We start from the raw sequence: 17,439 nt of genomic DNA, 5'->3' as shown, positions 1-17,439 counted from the left end.
TAAAGTTTTAGTTCTCGTTTAAACATAGGGTGGATTTAAGGGAAAACTAAAGTTAAAGTACATGTTGCTCCAATACAAAAAAATAGTTTTTATTTTGATTATAAGCAAATTATTCCATCTTATTACAAACCCCACTGCATTCATAAAGGTGTATGACACACCATAGTACATTTGGGTGTTTTCCTAACAGCCTTTATTCTTGTTTATTGCTTCTATTTAGATATGTGCATCGCAACTTCTATTTCCCTCCTAATGATTCTCATCTGTGCCATGGCAACGTATGGAGCTTACAAGGTAATTATGGGCTACAAGTCAAGTGTATAATAATTTGGATACATTTTGTATACTTGTGTTTTTGTGCCTTCTATGTTCTATATTTAGGAATTTACAATAAACAAAAATGGATGAAGTCTGCGCTGTTATATATGAAGTTTCTACGGGGAAAGCAGCACCAGAGGTAGTGGATCCACACTTCCACTGTATATAGGAATTTACAATGTTGCAGTATTTATGTTAAAGGAGAATAACTATAAACATGTTGGCTGCTGGGAATTATTAATAACACTGTCACCTATAGGGTTTATCATTTTTTCTTACAGTTTTCGAGGTATAAATATGTTATCAGTGTGCCATTCTGTATATTTATTTGGTGCAAAGTATCAGTTATGCTGTTTGCCAGTTGAATATTCCTAATTTTGGATTCATAATGGAATCAGAAAGTCAGGGGTGAACTTGGGTGAGCTTATTTTTAGACCATCAATTCCTACTGCACATATACAGGTACATTTGGACTTCTTTAGCAACTGTCTTATTTAGACACCATGGAGATCAGTTGGAACCATTTCTGTGCAAAATTCCCCACTGACTCATGTGGCTTTGTATATTGATGTACAGATTGTAATGTGATGTACTTAAAGTGTTATAGGGATTTAACACAAGTTCATTATCAAAATACACCTTGGAATATTGTCATACCTCTATTCATTCCACTGATGCCCTATTGAAATAGGAAACCTGCAGCTTCACGAGACTTGCTGAACAGGATTTAGCTTTCCATGGGTCTAAAATATTTGCCACTGCAAACTGCACCATACATTCAAGGGGTTATTTACTAAAACTCAAATTTATCTCATCTTTTATTAAACCAAGGTCGATCAAACTCCCATCCACAAATTTATCTTATTTATCAATAAAATAACTTGAAAAGTGGGGTCGAGAAAACTGAGCGAAAACTCGTTTCGTGTGAATTTTTCAAAGTTGATGCCAGAATCGTTTTTTTTCTTGTTATCAGTATCACCTGAAAACACCAAAATGTTCAGTTTATCAGACTAAAACCATAGCAAATGACGATATCTTCAAATTGTAAAAGGGACATCTGCCATTGATTTATACATGACCTTGGCAGGTTTGAGATGGCGGAATTTTGGATTCAAACTTTTAGCAGTTTAGGGGTATAATAAATCTTGAAAAATCTGAATTTTTTAAACTCTAAATAGTCGAGTTTTTGCCCAAAAAACCTTGACCAGAAGAAAATCGAGGTTTAGTAAATAACCCCCTAAGACTAGTGTTTTCCCTATTTATTTAGCAAAGGAAGGTCTCTGTGCCCTACCATACCCATATAGCCCTGGTGGGGGGAGTATATGACCATTCTAAAACCCTCTTAAAAAACAGGATACTTTGAATTCTCTGTTAATATTTTAAAATGTATGCTTATGATAGACATGCAGTGAAATTCATATTTTTGGGCACACCTAATGCAATATCCTTCACAAAAGATTTGGCAGAATACTGAACCGAATCTGAATCCTAATTTGCACAATAAGGTTTGAATAAAATATTTAAGTGCCCTGTCTGCTTGAATAGTAATGATTACTTGTCTAGTAACCTTACTGTGGGTGTTGGATTTGGTTCAGCTGAATACTAATGACTTGACCAACTCAAGACCAAATTAAGTCCAAATCACATCCTGTTGGTACATGCCTACTACTGGCCTACTGGTCATTTTTATCCCCTAATATAATACTATGAGCAGAGATATTCCACTGTTTACTTGCAGCCACTGTGAGGACTGGGCAGCTAGTGGGTCTTCAGGATATACTGTAGCTGATGGCTTCCCAAATATTCTTCTAAACCCTGATTGGTTGCTGTGTACAGAATGAATAGGGATGTTACAACAGCAAAGAGGATTTCTAAACTGCCATTAACACTGGCCCCATTGGGTGTCACCTGTAACACTTTGGCCATCGTTTCTAAATACAACACCATCTACATGTAAATGTAATTATTACGTTATCCAGTTAATATATATTCAATGTCATATCCAGGGCTCTTGTTCTGTGTAAGTGACTTTCTTTTCTCTTCCCAATTTTAGCAACACGCGGCCTGGATCATCCCATTCTTCTGCTACCAAATATTTGATTTTGCCCTCAACTCTTTGGTTGCCGTCAGTGTGCTCGTCTATCCAAACACCATTCAGGATTATATCCGCCAGCTGGTAAATCATTTTTCAGTAACATTTTGTTTGACTTCTTGACAATGTTGGCAAAAAAATTAAATGACATTCACATGCGAGGGTTACATTACCTTATTATATACTCAGGGAACAGGGTCAGAGTTAGAGAAGATGAGCCCTAGGGCAACTGAATGCTCGGAGCTCCTGCTTCAAGGAAAATTCATGTTGATAAGTAGCGTTTCAATTCAGTAGCCCAGACACTGCTTATTGGTTAGCCTTGTATGTAGAAACACGGAGCACCACAGGAATGGAGTCAAAAGTATTAATAAAAATCCAAAAATTTATTGATCCATTAAAATCAGCACATCATGATAGGAACAATTAGAGAACCATAGGCTTAACGCGTTTCGTGGCTATCCAGCCACTTTCTCAAAAGCCAATTGGATAGCACCCATAGCATATTGCTCTACTTGAAAGTGGCAAAAGGGTTGGCAAATCCCAGACATGACGAGTAAACAACCCAGAACGCCAGTAAAATGACATGTATCAGGAGCTCTTTCCCCATGGGATGATCAATTCTTTCTAACCTTGAGATGACACGTATATTTATTATGCACTGACTCATTATGGTTATAGAGGGCTACAAGTATTTCGGATGTTTCAGTGTTTCTTTTTTATTCAACAGCTCCCAGGTGTAATCTTCTTGCCATTTTTGCAATGAGTTTTTATTTTCTAATCCATTTAGGAAATGGAGCCCAGCCAATAGATTCTAATGCCGTATATAAATATAATTAATTGCATTGGAAAGATTCATTCACTCATTTTCTCCATTTTCTCATGTTCTCTTTGGCACCTTCAGCATATGAGTAAGGCTGTGCCAGGGACATGCACACAGTTTGCTCTTCTCCCCATGCACAATGTGCAAATCAACTGGGCCACGACTGTCAGACTCTTATGGTTCTGCAGCTGCGGGAAAATCCCAGTTTATGAATTTGACACCCCTTAAAGGAACAGTTCAGTGTAAAAATAAAAACTGGATAAATAGATAGGTTGTGCAAAATAAAAAATGTTTCTGATATAGTTAGTTAGGCAAAAATGTGATCTATAATCTATACATAATAGCCAGAATCCAACTTCCTGCTTTTCAAATCTCTAACTCTGTGTTAGTCAGTGACTTGAAGGGGGCCCACATGGGACATAACTGTTCAGTGAGTTTGCAATAGATCCTCATTATTCAGTTCAGATTTAAAAGCAACAGTTATGACCCATGTGCCCCCCCCTCAAGTCACTGATTGGTTACTGCTTGGTCACCAGGGTAACCAGTCAGTGGAAACCAAGAGAGCTGCAAAGCAAGAAGTGTTCTGTTATGTTAGACATACAGTCACTCCAGCCTTTATACATTACATTTTTAACTGTATTAAAACATTTTTTATTTTGCACAGCCTATCTATTTACCCAGTTTTTATTTTTATACTGAACAATTGGTTGTTCATCTTTAACTTAACTTTTAGTTTGTTATAGAATGGCTAATTATAAGCAACTTTCCAACTGGCCTTCATTTTTTATAGCTTTTGAAATATTTGCCTTTTTCTTCTGTTTCTTTCCAGCTTTCAAATGGGGGTCACTGAGTCCTTTTAAAAAAACAAATGCTCTGTAAGGCTACAAATGTATTGTTATTGCATTTTATTACTCACCTTTCTATCCAGACCCTTTCCTATTCATATGCCAGTCTCTTATTCAAAGCAATGCATGGTTGCTATTGTAATTTGGACCCTAGCAACCAAATGATGCTGAAATTGCAAACTGGAGAGCTGCTGAATAAAAAAGCTAAATAACTCGTAAACTACAAATAATAAAAAACGAAAACCAATTTCAAATTATCTCAGAATATCATTCTTTGCATCATACTAAAAGTTAATTTAAATCCCTTTAACTAAATCAGTTATAATACAGTCCAGTCCAGGAAGCTGAATAGACAGTGAGATGAATATATAATGTGGGGTTAGGTACACTTCAGAGCACCATAGTAAATTTGCTCCTGCTTTGAGAGAGGGCAATGTGTCCCTGTCCTTACACGGTAGATCTAGTTTTGTAGATCTAGTAGATCTAGAGCTGCCATTCTCACTTTATACAGGGCCACCATCAGAGGGTACAGTGGGTACTACAGTCAGGGACTGCCATCAGGGGTGTAACTACAGAGGAAGCAGACCCTGCAGCTGCAGAGGGTCCAGGAGGTATAGGGGGTCCGTAAAGCCCTAATTAATGAGCCATTTTAATATGTATTGGTATATGTAATATGTTATATGTATTGTATTGGTTAAACAGGACAACCTCTGCATATTTGTGGGCTATAAAATGAATTTGCCCTGGGGCCCAATAACATCTAGTTATGCCACTGGTTGCCATTGGCAGGGGACCTGATATGAAAGGGATGTTTGTGGGTCTGTAAATTAAGGACATAGCACCCAGCTGGTTAGGTTTGAGTCAGAAATCTAGGGATCTATTTACAATACTGGTCTGTAGTCAGGATTTAATCTGTGGTCAGAAAATACAGTAGTTCTGCTGGCAGTTTGCAGAAATGCAATGTTCAGCCAGTAGTGTCGGGGTAGGTTAAAGTAGCTCTGCCTTTCTACTGGTAGGTTGTAGGATTGAGTCAGTTGGGATTGAGTCAATATGGGGGGGGCTGATGAAACACTGTGCTTTCTTCCACTGACGGGTTATGAGACTGCAACCTCCACCCTGCCAGCAGAAGTAGAGTCAGGATTCAGATGCTAGGCTTAAGGTGGATTCAGGACACAATGTACTCTTGATAATAGGCTGAAGGAATGACTATTGGCTCTCATATTCAAAGCTGCAACTGCCAGAGGTGCAAAATACTGTGCAAATGTGTTTTATGCCCTGTAATCTATTGCAATACATTCTAAAGCCAGTAAAGCATATTTAGTACTAGATAGGCTTCTGTCTGATTGACTTAATTTTAACAGGGCTCTCGGGTCCCTAGTCTCAGGGAGCACATCTGGGTCTCATCTTGTCCAGATGACTGGTTATAATGTCTGCAGCTATTCCTTTCCTTAGGAAGTAATGGGATAACTCTTGGCTACTCTCTTTTGTCATGAGTGACTTCTGGCAAAGCATAAAGCAGCGGAAAATCAGATTCTAACAGGAACATTGTGCTTAGCTGGCTACATTCAAAAGCTCAGTCAAAAGCTCCACCGACTAAATCACAGCAGCTATACCAGTTTGTCTAGTGTAGTCTGATATTGGCACTTATATCCGGGGGTGTAACTACAGAGGAAGCAGACCCTGCGGCTGCCCGGGAGGCATAGGAGGCCCCATGAGGCCCTAATTAATGAGCAATTTCAGAATATTATTGGTAAAACAGGACATTCTCTGGATATGTTGGGGGCCCAGTAAAATATAGTTATCCTACTGTTTGTATTGGTCAATAGGAAACAGATTATACCCTGTGCAAAGCCTTTCTGGATGGAGTTTATTGCAGATGTTATGCCCATATTCAAAGCATGACACTGACCAATGTTGATTTTATTTTCTGTATGAATAGAACCTTACATTAGTTAATGCAGCATTTATCCATCGGGCCATTAAACATTCTTAATGCTTGTTAGAGGCATCAAAGTGATTTACTGTATTTCTGTAGCAAATGGAAACACATCTCTGTAATTTATTTTTCAATGTTAACAGTGTCTTGATGCTGATAAAACCCTCTTGATAGCACCAGTTGATACTGCTTCGGTTCAGCAATAATAAACTACCCCTGATTTGGTACTATTAGAAGTTATAGGAGCATTTCAGGACTTGCAGCAGAGCATGAGATCTGTAGCTTTGTAATGGGACTGCTTGGTGGCTTCTTATATCCCTATAATTTACAATAGGGGGTGTTGTATTCATTATATATGAGGATATTTTTAACAGGTTATTCATGCTCATTTTCTGCATGATAATTTGCGACGACCCCTAAGTTTAGCTTCTCAACAGCTGCTCAGAGCCCACTGAGCATGTGAGTGTCACAGACACTTTCCAAGATGGTGACTCCCTGTGACAAGTTTGATCATTGCTGCTATTGACAAGCTGAAACTTTAGGCTGGTGCGATAAGTTCATTATATAGAATATGACATTTTTAGCCATCAATTAATTAATTTTTAGGGTTTATTTCTCCTTTAAGCAACCATCATTTAGTAACAGATTTCTGAAAACATTCCCATGGCCATTGAGCCATGATTCCAAAAGTATCACAGGCAGTGAATAGCTATTTAGGAGCCCCACAGCCACTGCTCCTCAAGTCACAGCCCCTGTTCCTATATTTTACCTTCTGTGTCTGCACCCAGAGACACTGGAGTTCATTTATCAAAAACAGGGCAAATTTGCACATGGGCAGTTACCTATAGCAACCAATCAGTGATTAGCTTTTTGAAACCAGCTGCAAGTAGAACAATAAATGCAGCAATCTGATTGGTTGCCTTGGGTTACTGCCCATGGGCAAATTTGCCCAGTGTTAATAAAAGAGCCCCACTGTGTCAGCTTGGGTGCTGACACATGCAATTATGCATTTTAGCTCTAAAATCCACTCCATGTGTCTGCACCCGGGCCAACATGTGACTCTGGGTGCAGACACAGAAGAGTGTTGCTGTAGCCTTATAAATATATAACCAGTACATGCTATGTTTAAATATGCTGTGTATAAAAGATAAGATCCCAAGGTTCTGCAGTTCACTCCCTTTGCTGGTAAAAGACCTGTTCTCCCTCAGATCGACAACAATGTAAGCAACCTTTTCTTCATACGAAGATATACCAGCGCTAAAAGCTTAGGGGTAGACACCAAAGGAAATACAAACACACAAGCCTTGAGAAAGTCGCAATAGACGAAACGCGTCGGCTGAACAGTGACGTCATCAGAGGGGGACCAGGAACGCGTGTCCTACTAACAGACGCCAGGCAAAGTGTAACATCTTAAGTGGACCGCAGGACCTGAGAACTCCAATGCGAACTGTTTATCATGCTTATTTTAAGCACACACATGTGAGTGCAATCTGTATTTTTATCTTTTTATTCTATTAAAGAAGTTTTTACACGATTTTAGCATATGTTTTTAGAAACCTGGAGCCTATCAAGAGTGGGATAAAGGATATTTATTATATGCTGGTGATAAATATAAACGTCTGTAAGTATCCATTGCCCCACACAGGAGGTGGCCACTTTATCTAGAAAAGGCACGGAAGAAGGGCTTTTTAACCTCTCGGTGGAAGACCTCAAACCACACTGTATAGTAAATGCACAAAGGGTTACATATTTCATTTAACCTGAAATTACTACACTATATTGTGTTTGTATTTCCTTTGGTGTCTACCCCTAAGCTTTTAGCGCTGGTATATCTTCGTATGAAGAAAAGGTTGCTTACTATGTTTAAATATGTTGAGTGAGCTTACTGCTATGTATGGTGGACCCGGGTGCACACGCCCCAGACCTTCAGCAAGGGAACAATCACCAGGAAACTTCAAAAGAGGCTGGCACAATCCTGGACCCATGAAGTAGTAAAACTGGAGTCAGGTGGTAAAAGGTTGAAAATGCTTACACAGTAAATAAAGAACCAAGGCCTGACGCGTTTCGTGTCTACCAGAGACCGCCTATGACTTGGGGGCAGATTTACTAAGCTCGAGTGAATAATTCGAATGGAAAAATATTATAGTATTTTTTGGGGTACTTCGACCATCGAATTGGTCAAATTCGATCGAATTCGATCGAATGATTCGAAATAAAAATCTTTCGACTATTCGACCATTCGATAATCGAAGTACTGTCTCTTTAAAAAATACTTTGACTTCATACTTCGCCACCTTAAACCTACCGAGGTGCAATGTTAGCCTATAGGGACCTTCCCCAGCACTTTTCTAAGTTTTTTTTTTATTGAATAAAAATCCTTCGATCGATCGTTTAAAATCGTTCGATTCAAAGGATTTTATTGTTTTGCGCTAAAATCTTTCGAATTCGATATTCAAATTTGAAGGATTTTACTACTAGGGTCGAATTCGAGGGTTTTTTAACCCTCGAAATTCGACACTTGATAAATCTGCCCCTACGTGTCCCTGGTAGACACGAAACGCATCAGGCCTTGGTTCTTAATTTATGGAAAATAAAATGTAAGCTTTTTTAACCTCCGGTTTCACTACTTCGTGGGTCCAGGCTTGTGCCTGCCTTTTTTGAAGTTTCCTGGCTGTAGCCTTAGCCTAAAGGCACACCCATTTTATAGTCAGCATATTTCGTTCAACTATCTTCACAGGAAAATGAATATAAGTGTACAAAGAGATCAAAACCAGGGAATTACTAAACAACTTCAATATCGTCATCATTTTCATTGGATTTTTTTTATCATGATTTGTTGAAGAGAAAGACCAATAGCAATAATAACTGTCAGGATTCTTCTAACGTTTATCTTAAACTTTGCCACTTGACTGTTTAAAATAAATATTATTGAGTAATGGCAAACTGCCAGCAGATATTTAGAGTGTCATTCATTTCAGCTGAGTCAATAATCCATTGTAACCGGAGACTACGTATGGGGTGCTGACGGGAGCACAATATGTGGATCGTTATATAGTATTAGAGAACTTTGCCTTCATTCTCTTTGGAATCAGAGCTTACTGTATAAAGGCGTAACATAGTAATAGTAGTATTAGCTACTGTATTCTGATTAAGTATTAACGGGGCTGTTCAGCTTTACATTTACTTTTAGTAAGATGTAGCGAGTGATATTCCAAGACAATCTGCAGAAGAAAGGCCAATTAAAAAAAGAAGAAAGGCCAATTAAAAAGTTGCTTAGAATTAGCCATGATTAGCCTTTATTATAAAAATGTGCCATGAGTCCTGAACATCTAGATAAAACTGAATGCACAACACGGAAGGACAGTTTATTCATATGATCAGGCTGGATGACCAACTTCCAATCCAAACTGAAAATCCCATTGGCTAATAACCTGAATCAGAGCACCAATGGGTGTATTGCACTGGATGGTATGTGTGGTTATTACAAGCTTGTATATTCAATATAAGTATTTTGCTTTAGCTTTGCGTTTTGCATTTTGGAATGGCATTAACCGAGAGGGTTTCCATGGCAATGGATGGACTTGAAGCAAAATGATTGCCTGCCCTTTCAGTTAAGCCATGCGTGGGACTGTACCAGGAACCTTGGATAACAAAGGCAAAACTTTGTGTGATTTGAATTTCCAAATGAATTGTATATACAGTAATTTGCGGCCGGGACTGCCTGCTGGGCAAGTTGTATTTATGTATAAAAATATTAGCCAAAGGCAAAAATACTTCTGCAATTCACCTCTATCACAGACCTGATGCATTAATAAGGGTAATGTTCCCATTGTGATAGATTTATCACCGGATCACTTGGTAGAGCCTAATGGTCTTTACCCCACAAGTATGTGCAGGCTATAGGCTGACAAGGCAGAGTACAACATCAGCATATGCAACAAAAATTTAAATATTAACTGAATATGCCCCCCGATACACCGTATGGACTCTTTTCACCTGGCAGATATAGATTGGTTTCACCTGGGAAATACAGGTACGGGACCTGTTGTCCAGAATGGTCGAGACCTGAGGTTTTCCTTAAAATGGATCTTTCTGTAATTTGGATCTTCATGTCTTAAGTCTACTAGAAAAAAACATGTAAACATTTAATAAACCCAATGGGCCGGTTTTGCCTCCAATAAGGATTAATTATATCTTAGTTGGGATCAAGTACAAGATACTGTTTTATTATTACAGAGAAAATGTAAATCATTTTTTAAAAATGTGGATTATTTGTAAAATATGTAAAATAAATTTGTAAAATAAAAAATAAAATGGAGTCTATGGGAAATGGCCTTTCATTAATTCAGAGCCTCCTGGATAACAGGTTTTTGGATAACTGATTCCGTACCTGTATGTACTGTTAGATATAGACTTTTTTTTACGTGGGAGATATAGACTGTTTCACCTAGGAGATATTGATTGTTTTCATCTGTTAGATATAAACCTTTTTTTTACCTGGTATAGATTGTTTTCACCTGGGAGACATGGACTGTTTTCACCTGGGAGATATGGACTGTTTTAACTGGTTGAAATAGACTGTTTTAACCTGGAATATATATATATATATATATATATATATATATATATATATATATATATATATATATATATATATATATATATATATATATATATATATAAATGTTTTCACCTAGGATATATGGACTGTTTTATATAGACTGTTTTTATGTGGGAGAGCTGCTAGTCATAAAGACAAAAGAATGCAACTCAGCTTCAGTGAAGCTTCAGGCACCATGCTATTTACGCAAGGCAAGCGTGCTATTGTGAATTTACAATAAGCTTTTTAACCTGAATTGTTCTTCTACTCAGACAGATCAATGGAAAACGTAATCAAGTTTTCACAACTTTTTCACTTTTTTTTGCCAGCCAAACAAGGAATACTTTAGTAAAAAATGAAAAGAAAGTGGAAAATGCTGAATGGTAGCAAATAGGCCTCACAATCTGGTCACATGACACAGGTCACATCTTGTAAAGTAGACGGCATATCAGGAATCCTATAATTACACTTTTTTTCTTCTGATGCCTTAAATGTTTTCCGTCATTCTGTTTGTACAATGTTTTACATCTGGTCTGCAATTCTGTATCCCCCTTCAACCACAAACTCTTGGAAATTACAGTTTCAGCTAAATATCAGATGACTGAGCGAGGCTGTGTGTTCCGCTAACAAGTGTGTGTGTGTTAGGCGTTTTATTCATTGTCTCTTTGGCTTTATAAATACGGAGAGGCTGCCAAACCATTGACATAATTTCCTGTGGGTCAGTGTAAGATATAAACCGTAGCTATTTCTATGCAGTCTGTAACCTCTTCAACAAGAGTAACAAACAGTGTAACGGGAATGTACAGTAAATAATTGTCCCTGCTGCACCTATTTGTCTGTACTGTCTATTGTCTGTCTGTATATAGTGAATAAAGTACCCCCTCTTGTAAAATATAAGGATATTATAAGTTACCGAGGAGTTTCATGACTTCAAATATCTTTATAAATTTCAGTAGGGGGTACATTATAATCTGTACATTTTGTGTGAAATGTCGGGATGGGGGTGGGGAGTCTGAGGGGTCGGCATCCAAATCGGGGCACGCCAGCGTCCAATTGGGACTGACAATTTACATTCTAGCCGGCGGGAAGGCAGTTCGGAGAGATTAGTCACCCGAAGAAGAGGCGATTCGTAGCCGAGCGACTAAATCTCCCTAAATCTCCACGTGTTCTCTGCCCTAAGGGTCAGTCCACATGAGCAGTTTAGTCGCCTCGAGCAGATTATTCGCCCCAGCGACAAATCGCCTCTCGTTGGGGGCAACAATCTGCCTTCCCCCTGCCTTCTGCTGGCTAAAATGAAAATCACCTACGGCGATTCACACGCGGCGCTTAGATTTCCGAAGTCACCGGAATTTTCCTCACGAGGAAACTTTGGACGACTTAGGAAAAACCAAGCTCCGCATGTGAATTGCCGCAGGCGATTTTTATTTTAGACGGCGGAGGGCATTGGGAAGGCAGTTCAGGGAGATTGACGCCCCGAAGAAGAGGAAATTTGTCGCAGGGGTGACTAATTTTCCCGAATCTGCTCGTGTGGACTGACCCTAAGGGTTGTGGCAGACAGGTAGTTTCAGGGAGATTTAGTCACCTGTTGACTAATCGGCTCTTCTGCGGGGCGACAATCTCCCAGAACTGCCTTCCGTCTGCCATCCACCTGCTTGAATGAAGAATCGCCTGCGCTTATGTACTCGCGGCAGTTCGATTTCCAAAGTCGCCCGAAGTTTCCTTGTGAACAAACCCTTTATCAGTGTTTCCGGAAGCTGCTGGAAATCTTCATGAAACACAGACTGACATATGCAGTATATTTATTTGTATTATAACGGAACCAGTTTTGTTAATGACACATTTTATCTCTCCTTTTCAGCCGGCCAATTTTCCCTACAAAGAAGAGATAATGTCTGTGAATCCGACATGCCTCGTTGTGATTATACTGTTCTTTATCAGTATCATATTGGCTTTTAAGGTAAGTGCTGCCATTTGTCACTACCTCAAAATCATGTTACAGAACTGAAGGGATTCATTTCTTATCTTTGTGCTGTGGAACCGAAACCTTAAATGAACATTAACAATTACACTGCTGGCTGAAGAGAAAGCTCTTCCTATATTGGCCTGGTATATAAATCATTGAGGCATATTTATTCTGGGGAGGTAAGAAAAATTGTAAAAATGAAATACTCCAAAAACCTCTATTTGTATAACTGGAAAAACATTTTTGTTATCAAACACAAACTTTGATTTTATGTTCTTTTTTTGGATTGCTGTCCTGTTCATTCTAAAGCATTATAGTGAGTTCTCCGTGGCCCTGGGAAGTGACCTTTTAAAGGCAAATTAATTCTCAACAAAGAATTAGGCTACAAATGCTACACCTTCTGTTTTTTGGCTTCTACACCAGTCCAAGCAGTGAAGATCTGTGATTTAATTTTGAATGAATTTGCTCCAGTAGCTCCCCATCTTCTTTTCTTCTGACGCACTGGGCATGCTCTGCATGTATCCTGCCTCTTCCGCTAAATTGTGTGCGAGTGTGCATGCTGTGGAACCTTGGAGATGCCACCACCCGCAACATGGAGGTGATTCCAGGATTCTCACAATGTGTTGCAGCAATAGGTGCAGCAGACTTGCTCCAAAATCACATGCAAAGTCAATCCTGGCGTGAATGTGCAGTTGCGTTCATTTTGATGCATCTGGAGCAGCTCCCTGCATGGCTGCAATTACTCTAGTCATGTGTGGCGATTTGCGTTATTACACTTTGCAGACTGCTCTTACAGTAGTCGATAAGCCCCAAAACTCACAAACTCCTGATTTTGTTTCGATTTGCATATTTTTATTTTAAGGATATAAAACAGTCCAGAATTTACCATAGTCAGGAGTAAGCCCTGCTCCAATACATACATTTAATTTTATTTTAACTTCTGTATTACCAGGCACCAGTTGCACGCAGAGAAGAGACTTGTTAGAACATCAGTATCAATATGTTTTGCATTAGGAGAACCATTTGCCCTGTACATGGCTGCTGATTACAAATTGTTTTTGTCCTCAGGCCTACCTTATCAGCTGTGTGTGGAACTGCTACCGTTACATCAATAACAGGAATTCCTCAGACGTCCTGGTCTATGTAACCACTAATGATACAACAGTGAGTACATGAAATATTTCTGTTGAGTTTAAGGGCAGAGACACATGTTCAGATTCAGAGAGATTAGTCACCCAGAGACAAATCTCCTTTTCTTTGGGCGACTAATCTCCCCGAACTGCCTTCCCGCCAGCTAGAATGTAAATCACCGGCGGGATGGCACTCAGAGTGCTTAGTTTTCTGAAACCACCCAACGTTGCCTCACGAGGAAACTTCAGGCAACTTCGGAAAACGAAACGCTCTGGGTGCCAGCGATTTACAGTCTAGCCGGCGGGAAGGCAGTTAGGGGAGATTAGTTGCCCGACAAAGAGGCGATTAATTGCCGGGCGACTAAATCTCCCTGAATTTGAGCATGTGTCTCTGTCCTTAAGGGCCTCATTTACTAACCAGAGGCATAGCATTAGCCACAATAACTTGTGCAAGTTTCCATGTATCTATATACCATTAAGAGTTTGTGCCATTTCTTAAAGGGGTTGTTCACCTTCAAATTAACTTTAAGTATGATGTAGAGAGTGATATTCTGAGACAATTGGTTTTTATTGTTTATTATTTGTGGTTTTTGAGTTATTTAGCTTTTTATCCAGCAACTCTCCAGTTTTCAATGCTTGGTTGCTAGGGTCCAAATTACCCTAGTAGCCATGCACTGATTTGAATAAAAGACTGGAATATGAATAGAAAGATGAGTAATAACAAGTAGCAATAACATTTGTAGCTTTACAGAGCATGTATTTTTAGATGGGGTCAGTGATCTCCATTTGAAAGCTAAAAAAAAAACTACAAAAAGAAAGCAGCAAATAATTCAAAAACTTTAACAAAGGAAAAAAAGGCCAGTTTAAAAGTTGCTTAGAATAAGCCATTCTATAACATACTAAAAGTTAACTTAAAGGTGAACCACCCCTTTAGTCTAGTGGGAATGTACCTGTTGCATGTGTGTAATGAGACGCCAGATGCAGCACAGAGAAGCACAAGTGCTTAACATGTGCCATTAACCAGGTAGATTAAATCTATGCACCCTTTTTCTTTTCTCCCACAAAATTACACAGTATTTAGTATATGTCTTACTCATGTTATGCCCACACTAACATAAGGATAAGTTGTTACAAACAGATGACAGTTTTGTCTCTATGTTGTTGCAGAGCTTGCATTTACCTACACACACAGTTTTATATTCACTTTGAGTGGGCACAATAAACACTACTGGGAAATAAATTTTTCAGCGTGGGAAATAAACATGATAAATTGTGTCCTTTTTTTGTACTTCAACTGTGGCCATTAGTATATGAACACTAAAGACTTCTAAGCGGTTTGTGCATGAAAACATAAGGCGGTGAAATGTCACCACTACCATTTTTTTGTGATTTCTGTAATCCCTTTGTAATTAGGGTTGCCACCTTTTTTGGGGGTGACATCAGGGAAGGGACTGGTGGCGTGGCGATCATCGATTGGCCGATCGCCATGTCATTCACTTCAATGTCCTGTCCGGATTTCCTAAATTGGACAGAAACTTTTCACCTGTGCAGCCCTTCCAAAAACCAGGCTGTCTGGGTTTTCTAGACTGAAATCACAGCAAATGTCAGCAGCTGACTAGTGATGGGCGAATTTGCGCCATTTCGCTTCACCGGAAAATTTGCGAATTTCCCGCAAAATGGAGAAAAATTCGCGAAAGGGCACCGCTGTCCGTTTTTTCAGAATTTTTTTTTTGACGCTGGCGAATTTTCGCGGGCGTATTGCGAATTTTTTCGCTGGCAGTGAATCTCGCAAATTAGCCGTGAATTCACGACTGGCGCATAAATTCACCCATCACTAAAGCTGACCTGTACAAGCCATTGTGCCAAATGCCACCCGTGGGTTTTCCAGTCAAACACTTGGCAGTTCAGGGTCACTGGAATTATTGCAGACTCTTGTATATTAGTGCTAGGTTTCTTTCATTAAAAGACAAATCTATTCCCTTTCATTTCCTCACATAATGTTTAAATGTGCTTTTATACTAAGAACGTGCCAAAACAATAACAGAAATTGGTATAATGTATAACATTGACTGACACTGATTATCACAATATACAGTATAAATGTAATTGATGGTTTACATAATATCACACATAGACGTAATGTGCTTTGTTAGGGACCTGATATTACCACTTGCTCTGTCAGATATTGTAAACATCAGAGGCGTCCACAGAAAATTTTACAGGGGGGGCAGAGATATTAGAAGCCCTTAGTGACGTTTACCCCATGCCAAATAGCCAGAGCACACCATGTAGCCTGCACCAAGCCCCAGGGCCTCTCCAGGCATTACCTGGTGCATCATCAGGGCCACTACGATGCTGAGGACAGTTGGAAGCAGGAAGGGCTCTTTCAAGCACATGGTGCTGCTGTGGGGATTGGGGGGAGCGATGGCTTGGACTGGAGATGAACAATGATGAGCCGCAGATATACAGATATAACAGAGGCGGCAGCAGGGTGCCCAGGGAGTGGGGCATGGGCAGCGGGACTCCACCAAACACAAGGCTCTGGCTAATTTGCAAAGGAATCCTGTTTACACTCAGCCCACGGGCATTTCAGGTACAAAGAGGCCCAATCAGCCTACACAGAGGCCCAAACAGACCCCACCAGCCCACTAAATACAGACTTTCTATGGCACTTTATGGCATTTGCCAGAACCTACAGATTGCCAGTCCGGGCCTGCCCCAAACCCAAACCAGCAGGTTTACCCTGTGTTCTTGGCGCCATCCACAACACAACATAAGCTCCCTCTAATTCATTCTCCTTTCCACTTCCAGATGCTTATATATGTATATAAGTACTGAAGGCACACCGGCCCAGGTTAGTTTTGAATTGAGACAAGGTGGGTAAGGGTCGGGTGTGAGCCAACCTTTTGTTGACCAGTGGATCACTACCTGTTTTATTGCAGTCAATTTCCCCTGGCATTCTCTGAGTTAGGGGACAGGTAGGGAGGAAAGAGATGGCTGCCTGTGTGCCTGTCCCTCATGAATACAGCATTGCTGAAGGTGTAATCATAGGGGGCGCAAACATGTACCTGTGGGTGCTATCCACTGAGCAAAGTATTAAAAACATAGCATCTTACACTTTTTTTTTCTCCAGGTTAGAATGTGTTAAATTGACTCAAGGATGGTATAATTTCTATGTAAAAATGTTATAAGCAATTAGTTTTGAGCTTTATATCATTAGCGTTTCCTGTGGAGTGCCTGGTAGTTCATGTAGCCTGGACATTTTACGTTTTTAAGAAATGACAAATGGTGTCTGAGCTGTAATAATCCACATTTGTCTGTCATTTATGGCACCCATGATAAAGATCTAAGGCTGAATATCCAAGCAGCCATTATCACTGGATGGCATATCTGGGCAATAACAGGTGCAGCACAAGTGTTGGGATATTCCGGGGAGATCATGATATTATGTGAGTACAGGAATGGCATCTATGATGTGGGATGCTTGGGATAAGGGGGTTTTCCTGGATAAGGGGGCAATGAATACAGCATTGCTGAATGTGTAATCATAGGGGAAGCAAACATGTACCTGTGGGTACTATCCACTGAGCAAAGTATTAAAAACATGGCCGCTTACACTTTTTTTTTGCTTTGCACCCTGTCCTGCCAATGGTAAATGACCCCCTTGCATGTCTCTTCTCCAGGTTAAAGGAAAACTATACCCCCCAAACAATGTAGGTCTCTATTAAAAGATAC

General features: G+C 39.7%; 1 protein-coding gene across 1 annotated transcript in view; it reads left to right on the top strand.

The window, feature by feature from the left end:
- The window catches only part of laptm4b.L (lysosomal protein transmembrane 4 beta L homeolog), a 57,515-nt gene that overhangs the window by 22,054 nt on the left and 18,022 nt on the right, over window positions 1–17,439 (top strand). Inside the window, 4 exon segments of the mRNA NM_001127773.1 lie at window positions 221–294; window positions 2,372–2,494; window positions 12,470–12,568; window positions 13,643–13,738. Of these exon segments, the coding sequence (NP_001121245.1) occupies window positions 221–294; window positions 2,372–2,494; window positions 12,470–12,568; window positions 13,643–13,738 (392 nt within the window).

The sequence above is a fragment of the Xenopus laevis genome, chromosome 6L (genome assembly GCF_017654675.1).
Source record: "Xenopus laevis strain J_2021 chromosome 6L, Xenopus_laevis_v10.1, whole genome shotgun sequence".
Lineage (NCBI taxonomy): Eukaryota > Metazoa > Chordata > Amphibia > Anura > Pipidae > Xenopus > Xenopus laevis.
This window is presented reverse-complemented; position numbering and strand designations above follow the sequence as displayed.